At 33.9% G+C, this 27,506-nt stretch overlaps 1 protein-coding gene, 1 long non-coding RNA gene and 1 pseudogene across 7 annotated transcripts in view; 2 read left to right on the top strand and 1 right to left on the bottom strand.

Annotated features, from left to right (window-relative positions):
* The window catches only part of jus (EB domain-containing julius seizure protein), a 140,904-nt gene that overhangs the window by 50,458 nt on the left and 62,940 nt on the right, over positions 1-27,506 (bottom strand). For all 6 annotated transcript variants that reach the window (XR_012720012.1, XR_012720008.1, XR_012720010.1 and 3 more), the window contains exon 2: positions 1,334-2,855. Coding sequence is in view for 3 of the 6 variants with exons in the window: in XM_075298166.1 (XP_075154281.1) it covers positions 1,334-2,627 (1,294 nt within the window). In the remaining 3 variants the exon portion in view is untranslated. The remainder of the gene's footprint in view (positions 1-1,333; positions 2,856-27,506) is intronic.
* LOC142219831 (uncharacterized) lies at positions 12,193-13,415 on the top strand. Its single transcript, XR_012717797.1, has 3 exons — positions 12,193-12,688; positions 13,072-13,163; positions 13,220-13,415. It is a non-coding gene; the product is annotated as an uncharacterized LOC142219831 (long non-coding RNA).
* LOC142236854 (uncharacterized) lies at positions 20,873-21,663 on the top strand (annotated as a pseudogene).

Here is a 27,506-nt window from a genome sequence, read left to right on the forward strand (position 1 = left end):
ATCATTAATAACCCACATTTCGAAGTTTCATTATAAAAATTTAATATAGTATAAATATAAATGCGTAAATTAAAAAAAAACAATGGTGTTCGGTCGGAGCAGGGATTGAACCCACGACCCTTTGCCTGCAAGGCAGACATGCTAACCACTGCTCCACGTGGCAAACAAATGTATGTTTCTGTTAAATAATATTATGTTTGCATGGGCTCGTGGGCGCTGCAAACTATGCTATATAAATGTAACTTATAACGATATTTATCTGCTGGTGACTATAACAGCTACATAGCCCAGTAGATAGTGTGTTGGCTTACAAACTGTATGGTCCTCGGTTCGATTCTCCGTGCAGGCGAAAGGTAAAATTTAAATAATTTATAAAAGTGAATAATTTCTTCAACATTATTTGTATTACAGAAAAAGGTGCCAAGAACTAAAATATTTCGTGGAAGTGAGAATTACGAGTATGTTAGGGAATGAGCACAATCGTCTTTGGCAAAATGCTTCCAAACATATAATATGTTCACATAAAACAAATATGTTAATGTTTCGGCAGTATCCAATAATATATGTGCTTCCTGCAAAATATGTTTGGAACATATGTTAAAGAGGCGATTTTTTTTGAGTGTGTAGCATCTTTGAATTGTTTTCTGTGCACCCAGAGAAGGAATATGGTCACCTCAAATATATTTCAAGAGCAAAATGTTATTTTTGGATGGGGAAGATGCAATATGTTTGTCGCAACCATGTTCTATTCTCGAAAATTATGTATCTGATTTCGGCAACCATCTATATGTTTGCCGAGAAAACAAAATTTTTGCGACAAAAATAACATTTTGCTCTTCAAACATGTTTGGGGTAATCATATTCCTTTTCTGCGTGTGACTTGTGTGGTTGTAGCAATGACAAAATGATGGCACAACTTTGGGTTTTGTTTTAAAGAAAAAACCATTCGATTTCGGCATACTAACTGCCTGTTCATGAAACACAAAATCGACTCGAGACGAATCGTTTGTCTTAATTGAAACTAAAATAACTTTAGATATATTTTCTAGAAAATCCTGAATTTTGTAATGAACTCATTATTTATGATTTACTATCGAACTCCGAAACAATTGAGATTTCACAGACTCAGGATTTCGAGATATCAATATGTGATTTTTGACGAATCGTTCGTCTCGAGGCGAGCGAAAATCCACGAACAGGCAGTAAATATATATAAGCACAATCGTGTCAGTGGGTCAAAAAAATGCAAATTGTTTAGTTACATTTTATATACATATGTATATATTTTTTTTTCGTTGCCAACCCTAGATGTTATGTTAATATAAGAACTTACCAAACTCTGTGGTCGTTTCACCAATTACAATTCCATTGGGTGAAAAAAAATCACCTTCATCTGCTAACACTGGCTGCGGTAATAATATTGTTGACGCTGCACTATAAACCAAAAGATATAGGGCCATCGAACTAATGTTGCTAGTGTTATTGCGAAAGGTGGTGGATTGTGGTGTGGGCGCATTTTTAAAACAAATGCGTTCCAAGGAAGCAACGAACGATTGTGAGGCACGCATTATATTCGCTAAGTTGCTACGACTATTTACAACGACACGCATTAAACGGCCACCACCACAATTAGAACTGTTCTCCTTGTCTACGCCACCAGAAACCTCCACACCACTTCCGTCCTTGCCACCCACAATTGAACTTCCGGTTGAAAACATTGAGGACGTCAACCAGAACAGAAAATAGTTGAATTGTATTAATAATCTGGAAATTAAGCCTGACGAATATGGTACTGCACGCCTTTCATACATTTTTGAAACCAGCGGCGACAACTTGTTGGCCTCTTTCTTCCAGCAATATGGTCTTATACGTAAGATGTCTGCAGAGTTTATGCTGTCCTCGTTGGCGCTCGGTCGTAGTTTGCGTTCTCGTGTTAATTCTACCAATGGGGTAGATGGACTTCCTTTTGGTAGATTATTTTTAACCGTTTTTTGTTGACGTGTTGTGATGTAAGGTAGTTGCTTTTTTATTTTAACGTCGTCGTAGTTGTGGCTTCCCATTCCTTCGGGACGTTCTATAGCGGCCGCCGCAGCTGCAATAGCAGTTGTTGTAGTGAACCTATCACAGTGACTGCTCCTATCAGTGTCACTTGTTTGACGAGCTGGTTTCCCCACTGATTTTATCTTGTTCTGGTTGGCTTTTGTACCGGAAGAATATTCTAGTTGGACTCGCGCTTCATTGCTACTTGAATTCCATATGCCAAGGTATTTGCTCCGGCGATGCTGTTGCTGATCGAGCGCTCGGTACGTATGTGTTCCTAAATTTACTCGCGTATGCTGCTGTTGATGTTCCCTTGTAGATTTCATGTGTTCACACCAAATATTTTTGGGATTGCTAGTATTGATAGTGGCAGTAGTGCATTGGTTGTTGTTCACGCCACATGTACTGGGACGCTGGTTTCGTTGATGCTGGATCCGGCCTTGTAGCAAACAAGCATTGAGGGGGTCATGTGCACATATATGCTTGTGATATCGCTTATCACCATACTTTCGCAATTGACCAGCACCAGGGGAGCTTCCTTGGGTGGAGGCTCCGTGGCGGGGCTTTAAAGCCCCATTTATTTTCATATTCTTTCGTCGTCGTGTTCCTCATCCATTCTGTTGGCCTTTGGAGCGTATTATTGTCAGATATTCACCAGGCTATGCTTCTTGTAATTGGTCTGGTTGCAATTTCTTCTCTTCTTTGCTAAATGCAAGATGACAATGACGATGGCTACGCTTCAGTTTGGAGGACTTTATAATGACCTTTTCTATTTCTGATGAAATTTTGCCACTAACTATTTCCGATTAAGGGCACTGCAACAAAAGGGAAGATAACATTATATGAGTTGAATGTATGACTAATATTAGACGTTAAATAATTATTGAAAGATGTAACTCAAAAATACGCTACACTACATAGAAAAATGTCTGTTGTTAATAGCAAACGCTGTGTGCTGTTTTTCAAAGTATTTTCCAATAAGAGCTGGTATTTTTGTAAAGTACTTTCCAATAAGAGCTGGTATTTTCGTATTCGAAGAAAATTATAATGTTGTGAGATAAATGTTCGGATGTTTATTTCATAATAAAGCGAAAAGTATGCAGCTGCAATTTCAACCAAATATATTCATGTGAATTCTATCGTTGAGGCTGTGATTCGACGCTGCACAGTGGTTCCAAATCGTTTTTCTTTTTAATAATTCTGTAACTTTTGAACGGATAAAGATATCAACATAATTTTTTCTGTGTGTGAAAGCTGAAGTGTTTTCCTCTAAGTTTGTATGCGTTGAAAGTTGGTCACCTCGGGGGTATACAATTTTGTTTTAGCTGTTAACTCCGCAATTTTGAAACGATTTCGATAAAAAAGTTTGCGTGCGTGTGCAATTATCTTTCACCGTTCGCAAGATATAAGCCCCACAATTTATTTTTTGCAAAATGTTAACAAAATGGGGTCAGTATTTTGAACTTAGAAGTTCCGTTTTTGAGTGCATTCGTAATTTTTCTTCTTATGTTAACTGCATTCCCTATAAAATTCTACGAATTCTAGAAGAAAATTGGTTACAAGGCCCGGAAGTGGAACTAGTATTGAAGTGGAACTAGTACGTTGAAGTATCCAGAGTCTACAGATTACAGAGATAATTTAAGTCGTTTTGGAAATTATCCAAAGAAGTGTTGGACTTTCATTAATAATGTTATTGGTAGGTCAGGTACAAATGGGATTAGTCTCAATGATTCTGACGGGAATGTAATGAGTGATGAAACTGTGGCTTAGTCGTTTAACAGGTATATTCTTACTGCTGTTTCGGATTTAAAGAGACAGATATTAGTTTTTCCTGATGATGATATTAATTCACTTAGAACACTTTCTGCGGCTATGAATATATTTAGACTTGATGATGTTACATTAGATGAAATTACACATGTTATATTGTCCATGGAAGTTAATAAAGGTAGGGGTTATGATAACATTTCTCCAAAGTTTGTGAAACAATGTGCTGAGGAAATACTCGTAGCTCCAATTTTGGTAGGAATTGTTAATAAAATGATAAGTTCGTCTGAGTATCCAGATGCAGATGCAGTATATTTGTAAGGGGCTTGATGACGGATTTGAAGGTGTAGCTGGAATATTCTTTGATTTTACTAAGGCTTTCGACTTAGTAGACCCTGGTGTTATGATCAATAAGTTAGAATTTTACGGTGTTAGAGGCAATGAGCTGTTGATATTCGAAAGTAATTTTTCCAATAGGACACAATATGTGAAACGTAATGATGCTAAGAGCTTCATAGGAGAAGTCATGTATGGAGTTCCACAGGGTAGTGAATTGGGACCATTATTGTTTTCGATCTATTTAAATGATCTTAAGAATCTTGGACTTACAGGAAAATTGTATATGTTTGCTGATGATGTGTGCTTGTTCTACCCATATAAGAATGACTCTGTTCTGAGGGCTCTAATGGAGCGGGATTCCGCCCTAATATTTGTATTTGCTTGATTACATAGATTGTTACTTAACCCAGGTAAAACAAAGGTGATTCGATTCAGACCGCATTCTCAAGCACTTAATAAAAAGTTTTGCCTAAATGTTGATGGGCATTTGATGAACGAAAGTCACTGTGTCAGATATTTACGGATTACGCTACAGAGTTCATTAGCTTGGGATATACACATTAGTGATATTAAGCGAAGAATTGCGCCAGCAATTGGAATCTTATTCAAATTAAGACATCAACTCTCTTTAAGGACAAACTTGATGATATACCAATCCTTGATCCAAACGCTCTTAAACCACTTGGCTATTGTATATGCTTGTAATAGAAATAGTAGTTCTTTAAAATCACTTCAACGTATGCAAAATAGACATATTTAACACTTGCACTGTATAAGGACATTGCGAAAACAATATTCCCTGATTTGGGTTTGCATGAATACCAGTTGTTAATATATGTGTATAAGTCATTTAATCGAATTGGTCATCATGTTATATCATTCTCTCAGAATCAAAGTATCTTGAATACCAGAAATAGACAAAATCTGAGAGTGCCCCGTTGTAGATTGGAGAGAACCAAGCAAAGAATAGATTTTGCGGCAAGTGTTTTATATAATGATTTAGCCAATACTATTAAAAATATTCCTAATATTGCATTATTTAAATCAGCTTCTAAGAAGTATATTTTTGAATCTATAGAAACATTTTTGATATGAAAGAAAGTAATTTAGTATGAAATATACCACCGTAGTTAATAATTTTTATATTGGATAAAAATTATAATTATATAAATTTTAAATTCCACCAGATATGTAAGATTGCCTACACGCTCACAAAAAATCGCTTCTGTAACATATACTCCCAAACATATTTTGCTTCAAGCATATACATTTTTGGCTATTGCCCAAACATTTATATGTTTGATCTCTTCCAATATATAATATGTTTGAAAGCATATTGGTCTAAACAATATATGTTTGGGTAGTCAATTTCCAAACATTTTGTATTTTTGCATCCAAATTCAATAATGTTGTCTTCCAAAAAACAATTTGTTATTATGTGAATATATAATATGTTTGGAAGCATTTTGCACCCAAAAATATTATATGCTTAAAAAAATTCTCCCAAACAATATTGTGCTCAAAATTTTATTTATTTATTTATATATTTACAATCATAATGAATTATGAAAATAAACAGGTAATATAAGTGCTAACAACATAGGTTTTCGACCTGAATGCTCAAAATTTTGTTTCTGCCCAATTGTATACATCTTTCTCACTTCCACGAGATTTTTTAGTTCTTAGCACCTTTTTCTGTAATACAAACATTGTAGAAGAAATTATTCAATTGTATGATTTTTTTTTATTTTAATTTTACCTTTTGCCGGACGGGGATTGGAACAGCGGACCACACAGTTTGTAAGGATCAAAGAAGTAGCTTATAAATTGCCCAAGGAAAAATAAAATGTTAATTTTGTAATAACAAGCAACAACCACCAACTTAATTCAATATCGCTCCCTGTTAAATAGCGCTCCAAGCTACTAAACACATATATGTTTATAGGCTATTTCTAAATTAATATATGTTTGCATCCAGCTCAATGTGTATGAAGAAAAGCCAAGACTAAAGAGTCACAAAACTGACTGGGAATATTTTAGGACTTTAGTCCAAAATGGAATAAATTGTTTTTCTCAAATAGAAACTTCTGACGATCTTGAAAAGGAAGTCTTAGAATTAACAAACCTAATTCAGAATGCTGGATGGAACAGCACTCCTATTTTAAAAAAACCGTCACTAGGCCACACCTACCCATCGTATATAACAAATCTCATTAAAGAAAAGAGAAAACAAAGAAAAAAATGGCAAACAAATAGATCACCGCACGAAAAAAAGAAAATGAATCAGTTAGCACAAAAGTTACGTAAAGTAATTAAAAAGTATAATAATAACAAATTCAATAAATTCATATCAGAGCTTGGGCATGACAGTAAAACTGACTATTCTTTGTGGAAAGCAACGAAAAAATTAAAACGGCCAAAGAAATTAAATCAACCACTAAGAACACAACAAAATACATGGGCAAAAACTGACTACGATAAAGCCAACGTCTTTGCCGAACATTTAAAAACAAATTTCTCCAAAATCTCTAACCCAATGACTGACATTACCGGAAACATTGAGGAAGAAATTATAGAAAAAGTTACGATGAAAGAAGTTCTTCAAGAAATAAAAAATTTAAGCTGCAAAAAAACGCCTGGTTTTGACCTAATTAATGGAGAGATCCTTAAGCAATTACCAATTAAAGCGTTAGCAAAACTGACCAAAATATTCAATTCTTGCATTCGCATTCAATACGTTCCAACTCTCTGGAAGGTTGCAGAAGTTGTAATGATTCCAAAGCCTGGGAAGAATTCTAGTCAAGCTAGTTCTTACAGACCTATATCTTTACTGCCATTAATTGGAAAACTATTTGAAAAAATTTTATGTAAACGACTCAACTCATATTTGGAGCGTGAAAAAATCATTCCTAATCATCAATTCGGCTTCCGAAAAGGACACTCTACAATAGAGCAAATCCACAGAATAACTCATGCCATTGAAGAAACTTTTGAGAAAAGGGAGGTATGTTCAGCAGTCTTTTTGGACATATCACAAGCATTTGATGGAGTAGTACACTCGTCATTAATACACAAGTTGAAAAACATTTTACCCAGCAACTTCTGCCTTTTGCTGGAATCGTATCTAAAAGACCGATTTTATCGTGTCAAGCAAGGTTTAGAGTACTCCAACCTTTACCATATTCAATCCGGTGTACCGCAAGGTAGCATATTGGGTCCTATGCTCTATCTCCTATATACATATGACCTTCAGCCTCAGGAAGATTGCATAATAGGCACTTTTGCTGACGATACAGTGATAATGGCAAAAACGCGAAATATTGAAGAATCTACAACCAAACTACAAACTGCTCTAAACGATATTGATAAATGGATGGACAAATGGGGTCTAAAATTAAACAGTTCAAAATCTGTGCATGTTAACTTTACACAGAAAAAGATACAACCTAAACCTATATATATTAAAGATCAAGAAGTACCTAGAGCTGATTCAGCGAAATATCTTGGTATGACACTTGATGAAAAGCTGAAATGGAACGAGCACATAAAGAGTAAGAAAAAGGCATTGGAAATAAAATACCGTGAGTTAAAATGGTTAATTGGGAGAACATCTAATTTGTCAATTGCAAATAAACTAATGGTGTACAAACAAGTATTGAAGCCTATGTGGACTTACGATCTACAACTATGGGGTTGTGCTAAAAATCAAGACATAGATATGATTCAAAAATTTCAAAACAGAGTGTTGAGAGAAATAGTGGACGCTCCGTGGTATATAAGGAACAACGATCTGCATAGGGATCTGAATATAAAAACAGTGAGAGAAGAAATCTATCATCAAGCAGAAGCGCATGAAATGAGACTGTTAAGTCACAAAAATGAAGAGATACCACATATATTACAACATATATCTAACCGAAGACTTCAGAGATATAAACCACTTGATTTGAAATTTCGATTCAATCAACAAGGCACAATATGATACTTTAACTCTGTAAATTTTCATATCAATATTAAAAAACTACTAGTTAGTCCCTTTGTAAATAGACTAGTTGTAGTATTATAACTTAAACAATCTATTTTTAATGTTTAAGAATAAAATAAAAAAAAAAATCCAGGTATATTATATTTAAAAACATTTTATGTCCCAAATATAATATGTTCTAACATATTAACATATATGTCCCAAACATGTTATGCTAGTTTATGAACATTATATGCTTGCACTCAAAAATATTGTGTTTAAAAATTTGTGTTCCAAACATATAATGTTTATAGCCAAACATATGAAAAACAGTCTTTTTCATCCGTGTACTTACCTCAAATATGCCACTATGGGCGCTGAGGCTATTAGTTAAAGTATGTGAATTGTAGCAAATATGAATTCCAAATAAACAAAAAAACAATTCAAAAGCAAAACTTTGGCTTCTGCAGCAATACCGGATTTGGCCAGTATTTTATATGGCCCAAGAAGACAAAGTTTTGCTTAGATTTGCCTGAAATTTTGCACGAGGAGTCTAATTAGTAGTATAGTCAAGTGGTGGAAATCGGTTCAGATTTAGATACTCCCATATATATCTATTGTCCAATATACACTTACATGGCCACCCGAAAAAAAATGTTCAGCCCGAGACCACAGCTTCACTCCGAAATTTTGCACAGGTAGCATAATTAACATTCTAGCTACGCATGCCGAGTTTGGCTGAAATCGGTTCAGATTAAGATATAGCCCCCGTATATATCTTACGCCCGATATGCACATATATGACCCTAGAAGCTAGATTTTTTCTCTGATTTGCATCAAATTTTGCACAAGAAGTATATTTGATAGTATCGTCAAGTGTGCCAAGTTTGATTTAAATCGGTTCAGATTTAGGTATAGCCCCATCTAAACGTACATTTGCAGAAATGCATTATTTTACCCGAGTTAGTGACGTTTAATGCAAGTTTTTGGCGCATATGGCTAAGTACGGGTATAAATATAATACATCGTTGGAAAGGTATTTGAGAGAGCTTTATTTCTATGCAATTGGAAAGAACAAAAAATTCCAAACTTTAAAGTTTTTGGCCACGGAACAATTTTTTTCAAAAATTCAAATTTTTTGGGAATTAAAAATATGAATTGAAACCTTAATAACTTTTGAACTAATTGTGGTATCATTATGGTTTTTATTGATTGTTGCAGGGAAAATTGTTTTAAGAAATATTGCTGAACATACCATTCCCAAAGTTGGTATCACAAATCCCCAAAATCCCTAAAATGGGGACATATATTGAACACACGTTATTTTTGTGGTAATTTGCATATTTCTCTGCTGTTTACTGGTAGGATGTTGAAACCTTTTACAGTTAGTTTGTGGACACATAGGACAATCGGTGCTTTGCCGAATGAGAATTTTTGAAAACAACATTTTTTCTTTTTGAAAAATTGCCGAAGAACTCATATACTACTTGACCAAAATGACCGATAAAAGCTTAAAACGTATCCTTATTTAGTGGTCTATAAGAAACAAGTAAAAAAGGATTGGGAGAAGTCTATAAAAAAATGTTACGACAGAAAGAATGTACGTGCCTTTTTCCAAAAAATGGTCAAAATTCAATATTTTTTTGAAATTCTAATTTGTGGACTTTTTAAGTTTTTTACTAAAGCACATTATAGGTTTTTAAGATGCAATATCTTGGTGGCTTATTATGATTGCCCTGCAAAAGAGTTGCTTGTGTGACACGTAACTGTTAAAAGTTAGTGTTGTCCAATTCAACACCAACCAGCTCCGACCATAAAACAAGTTCATTTGTGAAAAAAAAACCAAGTAACTCCGCAGGACCACTAACCAAACTAAACAGTCGTACATTGAGAATAGAGGACCCTCAGATAAAACAATTTTGCATTTTGACATATACGCCGACCCGTGTAAAAATTGGTGGATCTAGCCAGATATTATTAGATCTCCTGCCATATCTGATTAGATATGGTAGTATATGTAGGCAGATCTGGACAGATCCGAAAAATGGTAATATGTGATCAGATCTAATTCTAAAGGAATTAGATCTGACAAGATCTCAAATTTGGCCCACATCTAACTATATCTAATTTGATATAATTAGATGTTAATATATCTAATTATATACAATTTTATCTACAAATTTCCAAAATTAGTGAAATTACAGTAATTAATAAAAAAGACTTATTTTATGGTTTTATAATGTAAAGATTATTTAATATTATAAGTTGGATCAAACATATGTACATTATATATGTCTAGGTATAAAAGTCTAAGAATTAAAAAAGAAAAAAACAACAACAACAAAAAAAAACAAGTAAGGAAAGTCTAAGTCGGGCGGGGCCGACTATATTATACCCTGCACCACTTTGTAGATCTAAATTTTCGATATCACATCCGTCAAATGTGTTGGGGGCTATATATAAAGGTTTGTCCCAAATACATGCATTTAAATATCACTCGATCTGAACAGAATTTGATAGACTTCTACAAAATCTCAAGGCTCAAAATTTAAGTCGGCTAATGCACTAGGGTGGAACACAATGTTAGTAAAAAAAATGGGAAACATTTAAATCTGAAGCAATTTAAAGAATCTTCACAAAAGTTTATTTATGATTTATCGCTCGATATATATATATTAGAAGTTTAGGAAAATTAGAGTCATTTTTACAACTTTTCGACTAAGCAGTGGCGATTTTACAAGGAAAATGTTGGTCGAAATCAGAAAAACATATATATGGGAGCTATATCTAAATCTGAACCGATGTCAACCAAATTTGGCACGCATAGCTACAATGCTAATTCTACTCCCTGTGCAAAATTTCAACTAAATCGGAGCAAAAAATTGGCCTCTGTGGTCATTTGAGTGTTAATCGGGCGAAAGCTATATATGGGAGCTATATCTAAATCTGAACCGATTTCAACCAAATTTGACACGCATAGCTATAATGCTAATTCTACTCCCTGCTAAATCGACTCAGAATTTAATTCTAAGACGATCGGTATACTAAACGATGGGTCTCAGACTTTTCCTTCTTGGCGTTACATACAAATGCACAAACTTATTATACCCTGTACCACAGTAGTGGTGAAGGGTATAAATATATATACATAGCCACCAAGGGCTCTGGCATGTAAATTTCCCAAGGCATTAGTACATTGCTCTCTCCAAACAGTTCTTCAAATGAGTCTCGCAATTCCTTCATTTGGCTGCTCGGAATGAAAACTCTGAAAATTATAAAATATACAGAAGAATTATCAGTTTATTTAAAGATATATTTGCAAATAAGGCATACACCTACCAAAATTTGCATCTCGTACCCAATAATTTAAACCAACGCTATATTGAATGGTTTGTGCGAAGCCCCAAATACCATACTATGAATAATTGCACGGGAATGTATCCGGTTCACAATGCAAATCATCTCCAAATTTTTATTCTTTTTGATATTGGATAATACTTCCTTCTATCCCAACTTCGGATATGGCCTGTTCACAAATCTTTACGTTGCTTCACTGTCTCCTTTTAATCTTTTCCTGGACTACCACAACTTCATCCTCAAAGTGATATTTAAAAGGGTTTCTTGAAACTGTCACAACATATAAAGATTGATATACTTTGATATTATTAGACATGATTAGATCTCTCAATTTTTACACGGGGAGGTATAAATGAGCCTCATTTGTCAAGATGATTTTCCGATGAAAATCCGGATTCTGCGACAGCAAGAATTATTTTTACCTCCTCCATATGTTATTGAATCGCGAATACAATGGGAGCTGCGCAGCTATGTTTCCATTAAAAAAAATAAAATCTCTCCCACTTTTACCCTCTTGCTAGTTTTTGTTGGATAATTATTGCTAGAAAAGTACGCGAACAGACCTATTGTTGGTTTTGACAAATGTCAACGTCGATATGTCAAACGCCAGCGCCGTCAAAGCATCACTTTTAAACGAAAACACGGGACAAGCCGGGAAAATGGAAAAATTATTTTGTGTTGTTTTGGAATATATTTTCCAATTTTTTTTTATTATATTGGGTAAGTATTGTATTGTATAATATTGTATTCCTTTTAAAGTCCTTTTGTTTTTAATAATTTGTTTTAATAATTTTTAGATTGGAAAATTACTATTATACATTGATATATGGGAGCAACCGTCGTACAATGGTTCATACCCGCTGTGCAGACAAACGGTTATGGATTCAATCCTAGTTTCGGCCAAACACCATAAAGTTTTGCAACAGTGGATTGGTGGATTACTCCCTCTGTAATGCTGGTGACATTTCTGAGTGTTTCAAAACTACTCTGAAATCTTCATCGCAATGGGAAATGATGTTCGGGCTCGGCTATAAAAAAGAGATTCCTTGTCTTTGAGCTTCCTGCATGGAATCGGGTGGCACTCAGTGACAAGAAAGAAGTTCAACATTGCTGTATCATAATGGAGTAAATAGTCAAAGGGAACCTGAAATAACGGTCTGCCACTATAGCTAACCTGAACTGTACCCGAATGTATCACAATTGGCAAAGTTCTCCTTAAATGTGAGTATTAAAACCAGGACAACATTACAACGTTGCTATTTTAGCGAAAAAATGCCAAGGCCTTAAGAGAATAATGTATGCTTTTAGTACGAATCAATTTAATTTTTTGCTAAAAGCACCTATTGGTCAACTTTGATGACATCGTTCAACATAATTCCTATAAATAAAAATAGTTTACAAAATAAAATTTTTGTTATGTCATGTTTCTGAGATATCCTTTTAAAAATATAAGGATATCTCAGAAACTGCTTTATTAACAAATTTGTATCCTCTATTTTCGAATTCTGGAGATGAAAACACATAAAAAGCAAACTCTCATCAAATGTAAATTTTAGTGTAAACTAGTGTAATTACGAATTGTTTTTTTTTACGTTTCATTACAGATTGTCTTGGCAACTAGCTTATTATAACTTATTTAAATAAAAAGGGAAATGAAGTGCTGAAAACATTGTTACTCTCCTTAAAATTGTGAAAGGTATATTGGTGAACCATTTTTGACTTTCCAAATGGAATAAAGTGATTGTTTTTCAGATATTTTTCCAAACACGCTGCCTCTATTGAGAATAAAAATACTGGCTGATAGATACTGCAATATGTAACTCAACATCATTATATTATTAATGCATTATGTTAACTGTGATGTGATAGTGGTATAAATGTTATATTTATAAGAATTTATAAATGTTTAATCAAATTAATAAACATCTAAACAATCGTATTTACTTGACCACAATGATTCTTTTACAACTATATTAAAATTAACTTTTTCTGATTGTTTGAAGGGGCTCTTATTGGCGTCATTCTAAATTTATCAAAAAAAGCACCTAATAATTGCACTCATGCGAAACTTTTTTGTAGTAACTTGGCGTGGTACAACTTCTCAATAGTGACGGCGCTTTTCCGACGAGTTTTGGACGTCGTATACGATGTTTTCCGACGTGGTGTAGATTCTCAGAAGTGCCGTCAAATTCAAAAAATGTTGGCAGGGATGATACTGCTGTCCCTTTTTCGGCAAACAAAGCCCGATGTTTTAGCAATCATTTTTGGTATTATAAATAACAAAATTTTTTGGGTGTATAAACCGTGTAACTCAACCTTTAAACGACAGACTTAAAAATGAAGCGCTTTCTATAACGATTTGATATAAAAACCAATATTCTTTTTTGTATTTTGAAATTCTTTCATCGAAACGTTCAGAATGTTTCAAAAAGCCTTCGGTGATCACTTTATGGCACTAGCCATAGTGATGTAATTGTTAGCATGCCCGCCTTGCATACAAGGGTTATGGTCAATATAAGCCCCAGTTTGATTTCAGCTTAAAACCAAACGTTGATTAAACTACAAGAGTAGCTTAACCAATAGAGGAAAATTATGTTTGTCAAATTTATTTGCAAAATTGTTGGATGGCTTCATGATGGTTTTATGGACGATCGTTTCGTTTATCTAACTAAATTCGGATAATTCAACAATAATAAACCAAATCTGAATTGTTGTGTGAGTGTTCACTAAATTCCTTATAACAATTCCATTTTTCGGTTGATTTTCTTCTAGTTGATCTTATTTCTTATATTTCTTTACGAACATCAAGAGAAAGCAGATGTGTTTTCATTGTTTTATAATTTTCTGGCGGCAAAGAGTTCGTCATATCAATACCATGCATTCAAGACCAACAAAGATATAATCGGATATTTTTAGCTCGAGATATGATTTCTTTAGTGAAAAAGGGCGAACAACTAAAAATAACGGGATATCTCAAAAAATGTTTAACCTTCCTTTTCAAAATCAGCAGATCAAAATACATAAGAAAAGTCACCTCTGACCAAATGTAAATTTTCAGTGTAAACTAGTGTTATTGATTTAATGAAGAGTATGTTCTTTATATTTGTCTCCCAAATGTGAAACCGTCATGTGGTGGTCTGACTTACAACACTTTTGTCGGAATTACTTTATTTCCGCCTCTAATGTGATGCGATTACAAGGTACCTGTTTCGCATCCACTTTCCTCTTTCTTTCATCTTCTTGGCACTTTGCCAAGAGGTCTAAATCTCATGTTCATTTGTTACACACATCGTCATCATCCACTCGATGTTATAATTTCATATAAGAATCTGAGTTGGTTGGTTATTATTCATTCGGCACTGCTTACATTTTCATTTCCAACATGTCAGTACATTTGCACCTGGGGTATGGACGGATCATAAGTGCGACAAAGACGTACATATATTTTTTCCACATGAAACCCTTTTAAAAATGTAAAATATGTAAACATAATGTAATGTAATGTATAAAGCGGACCTTAGACGGTCGGATAAACACTACGGCAGAGGTTCGCATATTTGTTGTGTGTTCGTTCAAGTTTTTCCCTCACACTGCACGAACAATTATGATAACAACATGAAGAAATAAGAAGAAGCATAAACACAAACAATGAAGATGGACGAAAAGTTAGGTGTAAAGCCATTTTTTAGTAAAAATGGAAGAAACTATAAAAATTCCAAGCTGATTTAGCGATCCCTCATTAATTTCATTGCAGAAATGCTTGTTCTAATTATGAAAATAAATTTGTTTTTGCTAATGTTTGGCGAACATCCCCTTACACGTGAAAATTTGTGCCTTCCAACCGGAAAAAATCAAATTTGTTTTGATTTTATGCCAACACGTCCCCGCAACACGCGAACATGACTTTATACTAGCGGATTTGTAGCCGCAACGTGTTGTGTCGCAGGGTTTATCCGACCGTATAAGGTGCCTTTAATGCTACGTGGCACTAAGGACGGAAATCAAATCGATACGACCAGTGGTGCCTACTATTTTTGGCTGAAAATCGTCAATTTTAAAAATATTTTTCGTCAAAATCGTCAATTCATCCCAAAGAATTCGTCAAAAATCGTCACCTATAAAACATCTGAAAAAAAGATTTAGAAACAAAATAAAAGTTTTATTCAAACATCTGAGGTATACATATATTGTATACACAATAAAGCTGTAATATAAAAAAGGGTTTAATTCATTTTAGTTACATGAATAATGCCGTTAAAATCTTAATTAAGTCATGGTTTATTAAACGACGATTTAGACAGAAAAATGTCCTATTCTCCAAGCGATTTTAAATTTGCTCATGTATAATTTTTATTATTATTACTATTATCGGTAATGAATAAATAAATAAGGTGACTTTAACTAAACTGGCTTCATAGCTATCAGAAATATTTAGCTTTAAATAGTTTTTAGACAAATGAATACCTTGCAATGTTTAAGTTTCAAAGGGATTCCGAATTTTAGGTTTATTTATATTGATTGCTTGGAAATTTCTTTCTACATTGGAGACGGCTACATATAAATTGTCGTCGACTTATAACTACATCACTTTGAAAAATCGTCAAATCGACATAAAAACCCTTAAGGTGAGTACTATGTTCGAGTTTTTCACCAAAACACTAAATTAAAAGTGCAAAAATATATATGAAGACGATAACATTTTTATCAAGTCTCTTCAAATTATGGATGGAAAGATCCAATGTATTGATTGCGAACCATTTAATATTTCGAAATTAATTGATTGAAAAAAGTAACCGTGAAAAAAAGCTGGTTTTCAGCTTGAAAACTGAAAACTTTAAAAGGAAACACTTGAGTCGAGCATTTTAAAAAAAAGTCATCTCATAACTAGGTTGTTTAAAATCATCGTCAAATCGTCAGAGGCCAAATTTACCATCAAAAATCGTCAAAATGACGAAAAATCGTCAGAGTTGGCACCGCTGGATACGACAATTCGTTGATGACTAAATAATCGGTAAATGTGTTATCGATCCCATAAACATTCAGCAGCATCGATTATGCCTTCGGACTTAACTTATAATGTGGCCAATATATGGGATATGTTCGACACGACCATTGTCGTCTGGATAAACTTATAGACTGCAAGGCGCATAAGATTCTTTACAAACACAGACATTCCGTCCGGAAAAACTTATAGTCTGTAAGACGCATAATAAACACCGCGAAATAATGATTTTTATAAAAATTTTCGCAAAAATGAACATAGTACCGGCCTTAGGAGAAGAGATAAGTAGTTCAAAATGTTGTACACACTTTAAAAATATATTTTTTTTTTAATTTAGTACAAATGTAAAATTTCATGGAATAGAACTAGAGTTGTTAATGGAACCATATCCTCCATATTCATAAAAGTTAACGTAATCTATTACCGCACAAATTCCTTCGATAACTGTCAGTAAATTATTATGAATGTGGGCATTTGTTTGTTATTTTTCGTGAGGAAGAATACTTTTACGTGTTGTAAAATTCGTCTGCCCATACTTCCCCATTCAAAAATAAATCTAATTTTTCTAGAAATAGTGAAGATAAAAATAACGAATTATTTCCATTTTGGTTGAAAAGCAAAACAGATACAAATGCTGTCGTTACTTTCTGGAAAACTAAAATCTTCTAATATATAAACATAAGTGGGGTTTTCCTTCCTGACGCAACTCCAGAACGCACAAACCTATTTCCTTGGTTTTGCATTGGTTGAAAAGGTCTCTCGCGGTAAGATTTATAGCACAGAAAATTCAACAAAAGTTTCAACGGAAAAGCGTGAAAATCTTTTTTTATATAGCGCCATCTCGGACACATCTCCGGAACTCACGAACCGCTTTCCACGGTTTTGCATTCTTTGGAAAGGTCTCGGACTCCGTGAGGTTTATAGCTCAGAAATTGCATACAGCGCCATCTTTGATGCAAATCCCGAAGGCACGAACCGATTTTCACGGTTTTGCATTCGTTGGGAAGGTCTCGGGCTCTATGAGGTTTATAGATATAGAAAATTCAAGAAAAGTTTCAACGGAAAAGCGTGAAAATCTCTTTTTACATACAGCGCACATTAAAAAAATTATAACTTGAATTCATCGCAGTTGCTTTTTATTTTTAATTTTATTAATTTTATTTTTTCACATGAATTGTCATTCAATTTTTTCAAATGAATTGTCATTCAATAAAAAATATTTTTATATTGCGAAAGATTTAAGAAGTTGCAAAAATGATGTGACAAATATTCATGTTGCAAACCGGCATTGTGTACACTGTGAAATTATGAAAAAATATTAAAAAATAACTTAATCGTTTCAATTGGATTTTAATTGGAAATCATCAAATCAATTACGTGTATTGTGCAAATTTTTAGTAAATTTAAACAGCAGACATTTGTCTTTAATGCTTAGTACTAAGTTCGTTTCTGCGGAAAACGAATATCTTCATCTATCTCCGTAAATAGGGTTTCAAACCCAGGGATGTTAACTTATTTATGCGAAATAATATGCCTGCCTATTTTTTCGTGCGAAAAATCCAGGGTTGTATAAATATGTGTCTGAAAATGCTCAAAACAAAGATTTCGCATTTATTCCGCGCTAACGTTTTTTATATGAAGTATAACAGTTTTTCGTGCGAAAACGTGATCTTAGTACTAGGCTTAAGGTAGTAAGTTGAACTGTGTAAATTATGTGGATCGTGCATTTGAAGTTAACTTCACCACTCTGTACATAGACCAAAATGCCTTTGGGGCGAACACCGGAAGCCGCACAAGACATACAAGCCAGCAACAAGTGTATTCACAGAATTTAAGGGAAGAAAGACTAAATATAATAAGAGCAAATGCCAGATTGAAACAACGCGTGAGCACACGAAGATCGTTGGCATCATACAATCTCTTGGCATTCCAATATGATCCCACTGCGAACTACAGTGAAGATGAAAATTTAGATATTGGACCAAAGACGACTATGTGCCGATATTGCAATGCGTTAAAGTTCAAAAGAGAAACGGCTGGATTGTGCTGCGCAAGTGGAAAAGTCAAACTGGATCCATTACTTACACCACCACAGCCACTGAAATTATTGTTCGATGAAAGTGATCCCGATTCAAGCCATTTTCTTCAACACATCCTTGAATACACATAGAAAAAAAAAATTACGAAAATTTTTCCAATTAAAATCTTAATTGAGATTTAAAAAATATTCAATTAAAAATTTAATTGATTCAACAAATTTTTTAAATGAAATAAAAATCAATCACACAAATTAATAGTATCAAATAAGTTTTTAATTGGATCCATTAATTTTTTAATTCACTGTCAATTAATTTTTTAATTGATACTATCATTTCTGTGATTGAAGACATTTCAATTAAAAAATTAATTGGATCAATTAATTTCGTGATTGAATCAGAAAATTTTTTTTTTGTGTGTGCTCATACTCATTTTGTTCTAACGGTATTCTTCGCATATTTCTTTTAGCTTTCGTACATATTCTAGGCGATGGGCGCGTAACCAGTCTTGTATTTTTGTTGTGTACTTAACAAAATATTTCCAAAATATTTCCATTTTTTGCAATTTGGGTGCAATTCTTTTTTGCAATTTGGGTGCAATTCATAGCATAATTCTCTCAATTTTAATTTCAATTTAATTTTTTGTCAATACACCAATAAATTTGTTGCAGGTCATTGATAGACTCCAACAAACCACATACAATTTTTTTCGTTCAAATTCAAAAATATTTGTTAAGGATTAAACGTAACGTTCAACAACAAATATTTTGTACTGTTGGATGCTCAACAAATTACTTACAAATTATGTTATTGAGAACACAAATTATTTGTTGCCTTCTGATGGTAACGATTGGTAACAACCGTTTTGTAATAATGGTTATTAAAAGTACAAATTAGTTTGTTGCAGGAAAATTAACAAATTTTGTTATTGGTTTTCCAACAAAAGTTATTGGTTCTCAAACTTATTTTTATCTGTGTAAGACCTATCATAAACTTCATACATAAATTTTTTATTTTATTAGAAAAACTTAAATTTACTATTAATACTTATTTTTACTAATACAATTACCACCTTTTCTTATGATATCTTTAACCTATTTTATCAAATCGTCTTCGTCTTAACATTTACATTTGTTTCGTCTCGTTGTCGAAAAACTTATGAATTGACTCACGCTCAAATAAGTTATTTCAAAAAGCTTCGACAAGTATGCTATGAGAAAAGGGATAGCCATCTTGACAAACAACGACCTTTTTTAAGGTCTTGTTTAAGCAATCGTTGACGAATGAGTATCAACATTTTTTGTAAAGCAGTAAGAGGACTTGCAAAAGGGATTATGTTATAAGACCTAAACGTATGAGTATTGCCTCCAAAATAAGGGCTCCGTGAATGCTTTAAATTGAAAGAGCTCTCGATGGGTACGTATACACCACACGATCAGAAGTTACACTGTATTTCTTCAATAAATGAGAATAGTAATCAATTCCTAAATTTTTTATATTCATATATCAAATTGTTTTTGTAACGTAGTCTACATATAGTAGTAAAATATATACTGAGTATTAAGGTGTAACTATATGTCAAGTTTTTTCAGTCCTTGATTGTACTCCTAATTATTTTTGTTTTTTTAAGTAAATTTAATGTATTTTTTTATGATGAGTATCTCTGTAACCGTATATGGGCATTTCGGCTTGGTCGTAAAATGGGTTAAATAAATAAATTTTAAAAATAAATAAATGACTGTTTGCAAATTTCACCAATTCTGCTAATTTATTTAATTTCATCGATTGTGGATCAGCTAAATGTGTGGTGCAATATACAGGGAACACAACAGTTAAAGAGACGAATTATTGCACAATTGCAAACATTTTTTCACGCTAATAATGCTGTCGTTAATATGTTTACAACAGCTTTGGAACGAATGCCAACGGATACGAACAAATTTGTCATAACAGCGGATTGTACCCCAATAGGTGAACATGTGCGAAGATTCAATGCACCCACAGTTAATAATTCAGTCACTGATCCCCATCTACTCGACATTGTGGCAACACAGATGGTGCATGGACCGTGCGGTGCATTAAATCCATTATCGCCTTGCATGGCTGATGGAAAGTGCACAAAACGATATCCGCGACCGTTAGTTGCTGGAACAGGTCCGGGAACGATGGATATCCAGTCTATCGTCGGCGTTCAAAAGAAAATAATGGTCGAACTATCAAAGTTAACGTCAAAAATCAAGATATTGAGATCGGAAATGAATTCATTGTACCATATTGCCCGCTTCTATCACGAATACAAACGTTGAGAGTTGTCATTTGGCTAAATCAATCAAATATTTGTGCAAGTATGTCACAAAAGGAATTGGCATGGCTGTGTACAACACTTGGAATCAATCAACAAAGAAATTCCAACGACGCAAACAAGGAACCCCAGTTCCAGATTGGCCATATGTGTTTTCCACTGACGTACTAGGTCGCATGTATACTGTTCATCCTAGAAATGATGAACGTGTTTATTTGCGACTGCTGTTGGTAAATGTTAGTGGACCAAAATCTTTCGCACATTTGAAGACTGTGAACCAATGTCAAACATATTGAGAAGCATGCTAACTAATGTGTTTGCTGGAGAACGATTCTCATTTGGTTTTAACACTTGCGGATTCAGTTATTTCAGCAAATGCGTACCAAATACGAACGCTTTTCACAATTATCATTACCACAAGTTTTCCTTCATAACCAATTCAGTTATGGAACAAATACAAAGACGGCATATGTGAAGATATTTTGTATCACACGCGCCTTCAAAAGAATAATCCTGATATCCAAATAACCGATGAAATCTACAATGAAGGATTGATTCTGATTGAGGATCAATGCTTAACTATTGCAAACAAGCTACTGATTGAAGTAGGAACGATTGCGCCAAATCGACCGATGCATTCAACCAAGAATTAAATCGAGAGCTGCAATACAATGTTGATACATTGCAGGAATTCGTTCGAAATAATGTGCCGTTGCTGAATGAACAGCAAAAACATGTATACGAAACAATAATGCAAGCGGTAGACAATAATACTGGTGATGGTGGACGCACCTGGAGGAACAGGGAAAATGTTTGTCATTTCATTGATTTTGGCCACAATTCGATCAAGATGTGACATAGCTTTGGCGGCGACTCTTCTACATGGCGTTCGTACTGAAAATTCTTCGCTTAAGTTGCAATTCAATTTAAACACAACTGTTACTCCAACATGCAATACTTCCCGATCCAGTGCAATGGGAAAATTGTTGATGCAATGCAAGCTCATTGTTTGGGATGAGTGCACAATGGCACATAAGAAATCACTTGAAGCACTTAACTTCACACTGAAGGATCTTCGGCGAAGTAACAACATCTTTGGCAGGCGATTTCAGGCATACGTTGCCAGTAATTCCCCGTGGAACGCCTGCAGATGAATTGAATGCTTGGCTGAAGGCATCACCTTTATGGAATGACTAATATGAGAGTTCAACTGCAGAATGATCAAAGTGCTGCACAATTTTCCAAACAATTGTTAGCTGTTGGAAATGGAAAAGTCCCAGTTGATGCGATAACTTGTTTAATTTTTCTTACCAACGACTTTTGCCAATTTGTAGACTCTCAATTAGCTCTCATTGAAAATGAATGACTAATATGAGAGTTCCACTTCAGAATGATCAAAGTGCTGCACAATTTTCCAAACAATTGTTAGCTGTTGGAAATGGAAAAGTCCCAGTTGATGCAAAAATTGGTTTAATTATTCTTACCAACGACTTTTGCCAATTTGTAGACTCTCAATTAGCTCTTATTGAAAATGTTTTCCCAAATATTAGTGAGAATTATCACCATTATGCTTGGTTAAGTCAACGAGCAATTCTTGCCGCAAAAAATACTGATGTACACGCACTGAATTTCACCATTCAATCAAATATTGCTAGCGATTTGGTAACATACAAATCCGTTGATTTCGTAACAAATCTAGATGATGTTGTAAATTATCCAATGGAGTTTTTTGAACTCTCTGGATTTAATAGGATAATAACCGTACCAACTCAAAGTTGGTATGATTATTATGATATTGCGTAATTTGAATCCACCGCGACTTTGCAACGGAATTCGACTTTCGGTAAAAAAAAACTTATGCCGAATTTGATTTAGGCTACCATTATTAACGGAAAGTACGCAGGTGAAAATGTATGTATTCCTCGAATACCAATGATTCCAACCGATCTTCCGTTTGACTTCAAACGATTGCAATTTCCAGTTCGCCTTGCGTTCGCAATGACCATTAACAAGACGTAATGCCAATCGCTTAGTGTTTGCGGGATAAATTTAGAAAATCATTGTTCTTCACATGGTCAGTCCGCTTTGTTAACGTGAGACCAAAAAACCAAAATGTGTGGTTTAGAGCACTTCAATGAAACTAATAATTTGCGGACACGTAATTACTTTGGATTCACTTTCATTTAGACAAGTTCAATTAATGCCCTGTTCCTGTATATCGAACGAAAACTAGTTCGAAAGAAAGGCAGTCACTCGAATTCGAATGAATTTGGGTTTTTCTATTTTTGAAAGATTCGTTGTATGAGAATACATTGATTATTAAAAATTAGTATTTTTAAATTTTTGGCCTGAGAATTCATTGAAATATTAACAATTCTTTCGTTTGGAATACGAGAGAAAGCTTTCGTTCGATATTCAGGAACAGGCCATAAATAACACTATATGTTTGTAATAGAAATACATTCATTACTGCTGTGAAATGAAATAAAATTTTTCTTTTTCGAATATAAAATAAAATTAAAAATTTTTCTTCATCTTTTAATCACCAAACGAAATGTTACATAAAACGAAGCTAGCAAAACTAGTACCACATAAAACCAACGAAGAGTTAGGCAAATTAATTAAAACACAAATAGTTATATTAAAAGGAAATGGGAAAGCCATAAGATAACCAAAATAAGGATTCTATGGTCAAAATTGGGAAAATTGGGCGATGCATGTATATGGGAGTTATATCTAAATCTGAACGATAGAAGATTAAATTCTACCAAATTTGAGACAGATCGGTTAATAATAAGGCTTCATAGTCAAATTTGGGAAAATCGGGCGATACATATATATGGGACCTATATCGATTGACTCCCTTTTTGTTAGTAACATTTGATTTTAATAACAAATATCGATATACCATGTTTGGAGATACTTGATTGATTGTAAATAATTTGTGCCTCAAATTTTCATTTCCGTCCATAGTGCATCTGCGCAAAAATTTGAATGTCTTTGCCCGGTTCCAAAGATTTTGGCAACGACAACTTAAGTTTCCAAATTCAAAAACATAAGGTTTAAAGTAGTGATGACATGTTAAAACTTCTTACTGCAACCAATTGCGCTTTGGATAATAACATTTTTTTCTAACAAAAAGTACGAACATGTTTCATAGAAAGTACGAAACTGTTTCGTAAAATGTACGACACTTTTTCATAAAAATACAAACGTTTTAATTGGCAGTTAAACTTTCTTCCAAAATGAATGAAAAAAATACTAATAATCTGAACGAAATTCATTTGTCGATTATATGATAAATAAAAATATCGTTTTCGGTGAAAATAGGGCAAATAGCCCTTTTATATATTTTCTAATTTAGTGTTTCGGTGAAAACCCCGAATATAGTAACCCCACCTAGCAAAAACTGCTATTACCAAATAAGGTAACAATTCTTTGTATATATATCAGCAGTAATACCAGCTTTTCAAAAATAATAACTTTACCATAAATCTACACAAAAAGAACGAGCGTGTTGCTGCTCTCGTATCTATTTATAACTTTTTTCACTCTTATAAGGTAGTATTAGAACGCTTTAATTGGCAGTTAAACTTTCTTCCAAAATGAATGAAAAGAATACTAATAATCTGAACGAAATTCATTTGTCGATTTATATGATAAATAAAAATATCGTTTTCGGTGAAAATAGGGCAAATAGCCCTTTTATATATTTTCTAATTTAGTGTTTCGGTGAAAACCCCGAATATAGTAACCCCACCTAGCAAAAACTCCTATTACCAGGTATGAGTACAAGAATGCCTGCGCCAAATTAAGTAACAACTTCTTTGTATATATACCAGCTTTTCAAAAATAATAACTTTACCATAAATCTACACAAAAAGAACGAGCGTGTTGCTGCTCTCGTATCTATTTATAACTTTTTTCACTCTTATAAGGTAGTTTCGTATTCTCGGTCTTTTTCTTCCTATTTCTCACCCTCTGTTTATATATAGTGCAATTTTTACTTTGAAAATCTGTATATGATGCCAGGAGGAATCGAACTCAGACCTGTTGTTTTGTAATCCAACACACTAGGGCAGTTCGGAAACTTCTTAGCCTAGCACAAAAAGCGCGGTATAAACAGAAAAAAGTTAAGTGTTTTCGAAACTACCATCTCTGTTATGAACACATGTTAAATTTTGTTTCGATCTGGCAACTCCTTTATATAGAAACAGGTGTTCAAAAAAGACGCATCCGCAATTTGTTTATAGGGGAAAACTAGAAATGCGTGCTGTAATTAAATATTTAAATAAAAAAGTTTTATCGGGACAAGAAATTCATAATGAATGTGTTAGGTGAAAGTGCTCCTTCATATGTAACAGTAAAAAATTGGGTTGCTGAATTTAAACGTGGTCGTACAAGCATTGAAGATGAACCACGTAGTGGACGTCCAAAAACAGCAACAACAACAGAAATTGTAGCTAAAGTGCATGATCAGAGATTGAAGCCGACGAGTCGCGCCGCCGATTTTAGCCGTCGCCGACCCGTTTTTAGCAGTCGACGCCGCTGCCGAATAGTCGGGCGGGGCCAACTATATTATACCCTGCACCACTTTGTAGATCTAAATTTTCGATACCATATCACATCCGTCAAATGTGTTGGGGGCTATATATAAAGGTTTGTCCCAAATACATACATTTACATATCACTCGATCTGGACAGAATTTGATAGACTTCTACAAAATCTATAGACTCAAAATTTAAGTCGGCTAATGCACTAGGTTGGAACACAATGTTAGTAAAAAAATATGGGAAACATTTAAATATGAAGCAATTTTAAAGAAACTCCGCAAAAGTTTATTTATGATTTATCGCTCGATATGTATGTATTAGAAGTTTAGGAAAATTAGAGTCATTTTTACAAGGAAAATGTTGGTATTTTGACCATTTTTGTAGAAATCAGAAAAACATATATATGGGAGCTATATCTAAATCTGAACCGATTTCAACCAAATTTGGCACGCATAGCTACAATGCTAATTCTACTCCCTGTGCTAAATTTCAACTAAATCGGAGTTAAAAATTGACCTATATATGTATTAGAAGTTTAGGAAAATTAGTCATTTTTACAAGGACAATGTTGGTATTTTGACCATTTTTGTAGAAATCAGAAAAACATATATATGGGAGCTATATCTAAATCTGAACCGATTTCAACCAAATTTGGCAAGCATAGCTACAACGCTAATTCTACTCCCTGTGCTAAATTTCAACTAAATCGGAGTTAAAAATTGGCCTCTGTGGTCATATGAGTGTAAATCGGGCGAAAGCTATATATGGGAGCTATATCTAAATCTGAACCGATTTCAATAAAATTTGGCACACTTGACTACACTACTAATTGTACTCCTAGTGCAAAATTTCAACCAAATTGGGGTAAAACTCTGGCTTCTGGGACCGTATTAGTCCATATCGGGCGAAAAATATTTATAGGAGCTATATCTAAATCTGAACCGATTTCAATAAAATTTGACACACTTGACTATAGTACTAATTGTTCTTCTTGCTCAAAATTTTAAGCAAATTAGGGTAAAACTCTGGCTTCTGGGGCCATATTAGTCCATATCGGGCGAAAAATATATATAGGAGCTATATCTAAATCTGAACCGATTTCAATAAAATTTGGCACACTTGACTATAGTACTAATTGTTCTTCTTGTTCAAAATTTTAAGCAAATTAGGGTAAAACTCTGGCTTCTGGGGCCATATAAGTCCATATCGGGCGAAAGATATATATGGGAGCTATATCTAAATCTGAACCGATTTCAATCAAATTTTGCACACTAGACTATATGGCTAAGTGTTATGTTTGTACAAAATTTCAAGCAAATCGGTATAAAACTCTGGCTGCTGGGTCCATATTAGTGCATATCGGGCGAAAGATATATATGGGAGCTATATCTAAATCTGAACCGATTTCTTCCAAAATCAATAGGGTTCTATTCCGACCCAAATTAGAAACATGTGCCAAATTTGAAGGCGATTGGACTTAAATTGCGACCTAGACTTTGATCACGGACATGGTTATATCGACTCAGAAGACCACCCTGAGCATTTTTGACAAAGACACCATGTGTCTATCTCGTCTACTTCTGGGTGTTGCAAAAATATGCACTAACTTATAATACCCTGTTCCACAGTGTGGAGCAGGGTATAAAAATTGGGTTGCTGAATTTAAATGTGGTCGTACAAGCATTGAAGATGAACCACGTAGTGGACGTCCAAAAATAGCAACAACAACAGAAATTGTACCCAAAGTGCATGATCAGAGAATGAAGCCGCCGAGTAGCGCCGCCGATTTTAGCCGTCGCACATTGGGGTTTTTGATACCAAAAATGGGAATTAATTGAAAAATGAAATTTAGGAGAACCGAAAAAATGTTTATAGTCGGTAAAAGTACACAAAATTCCACATCACTAGCGCAAAAATTGTGTCTTTGACAAGTACCGTTGTGTCACTATATATGTTTGAAGTTGGAGTTATTTTACGTTTTCCTTGCGTGCGATATAAATGTAAATTATTGGTGTCTTAAAAATTAGTTTTGAGTGTTTTCTAAAGCGATAATTAAAAATATAATAATGGAACCTTCATCCTCAGGTTAATAAGATTATTTTTGTGTTTTTTTATTTTTATATTTGACTTGTGTTATTATATGAA

Source organism: Haematobia irritans, chromosome 1 (genome assembly GCF_050003625.1).
Source record: "Haematobia irritans isolate KBUSLIRL chromosome 1, ASM5000362v1, whole genome shotgun sequence".
Taxonomy (NCBI): Eukaryota; Metazoa; Arthropoda; class Insecta; order Diptera; family Muscidae; genus Haematobia; species Haematobia irritans.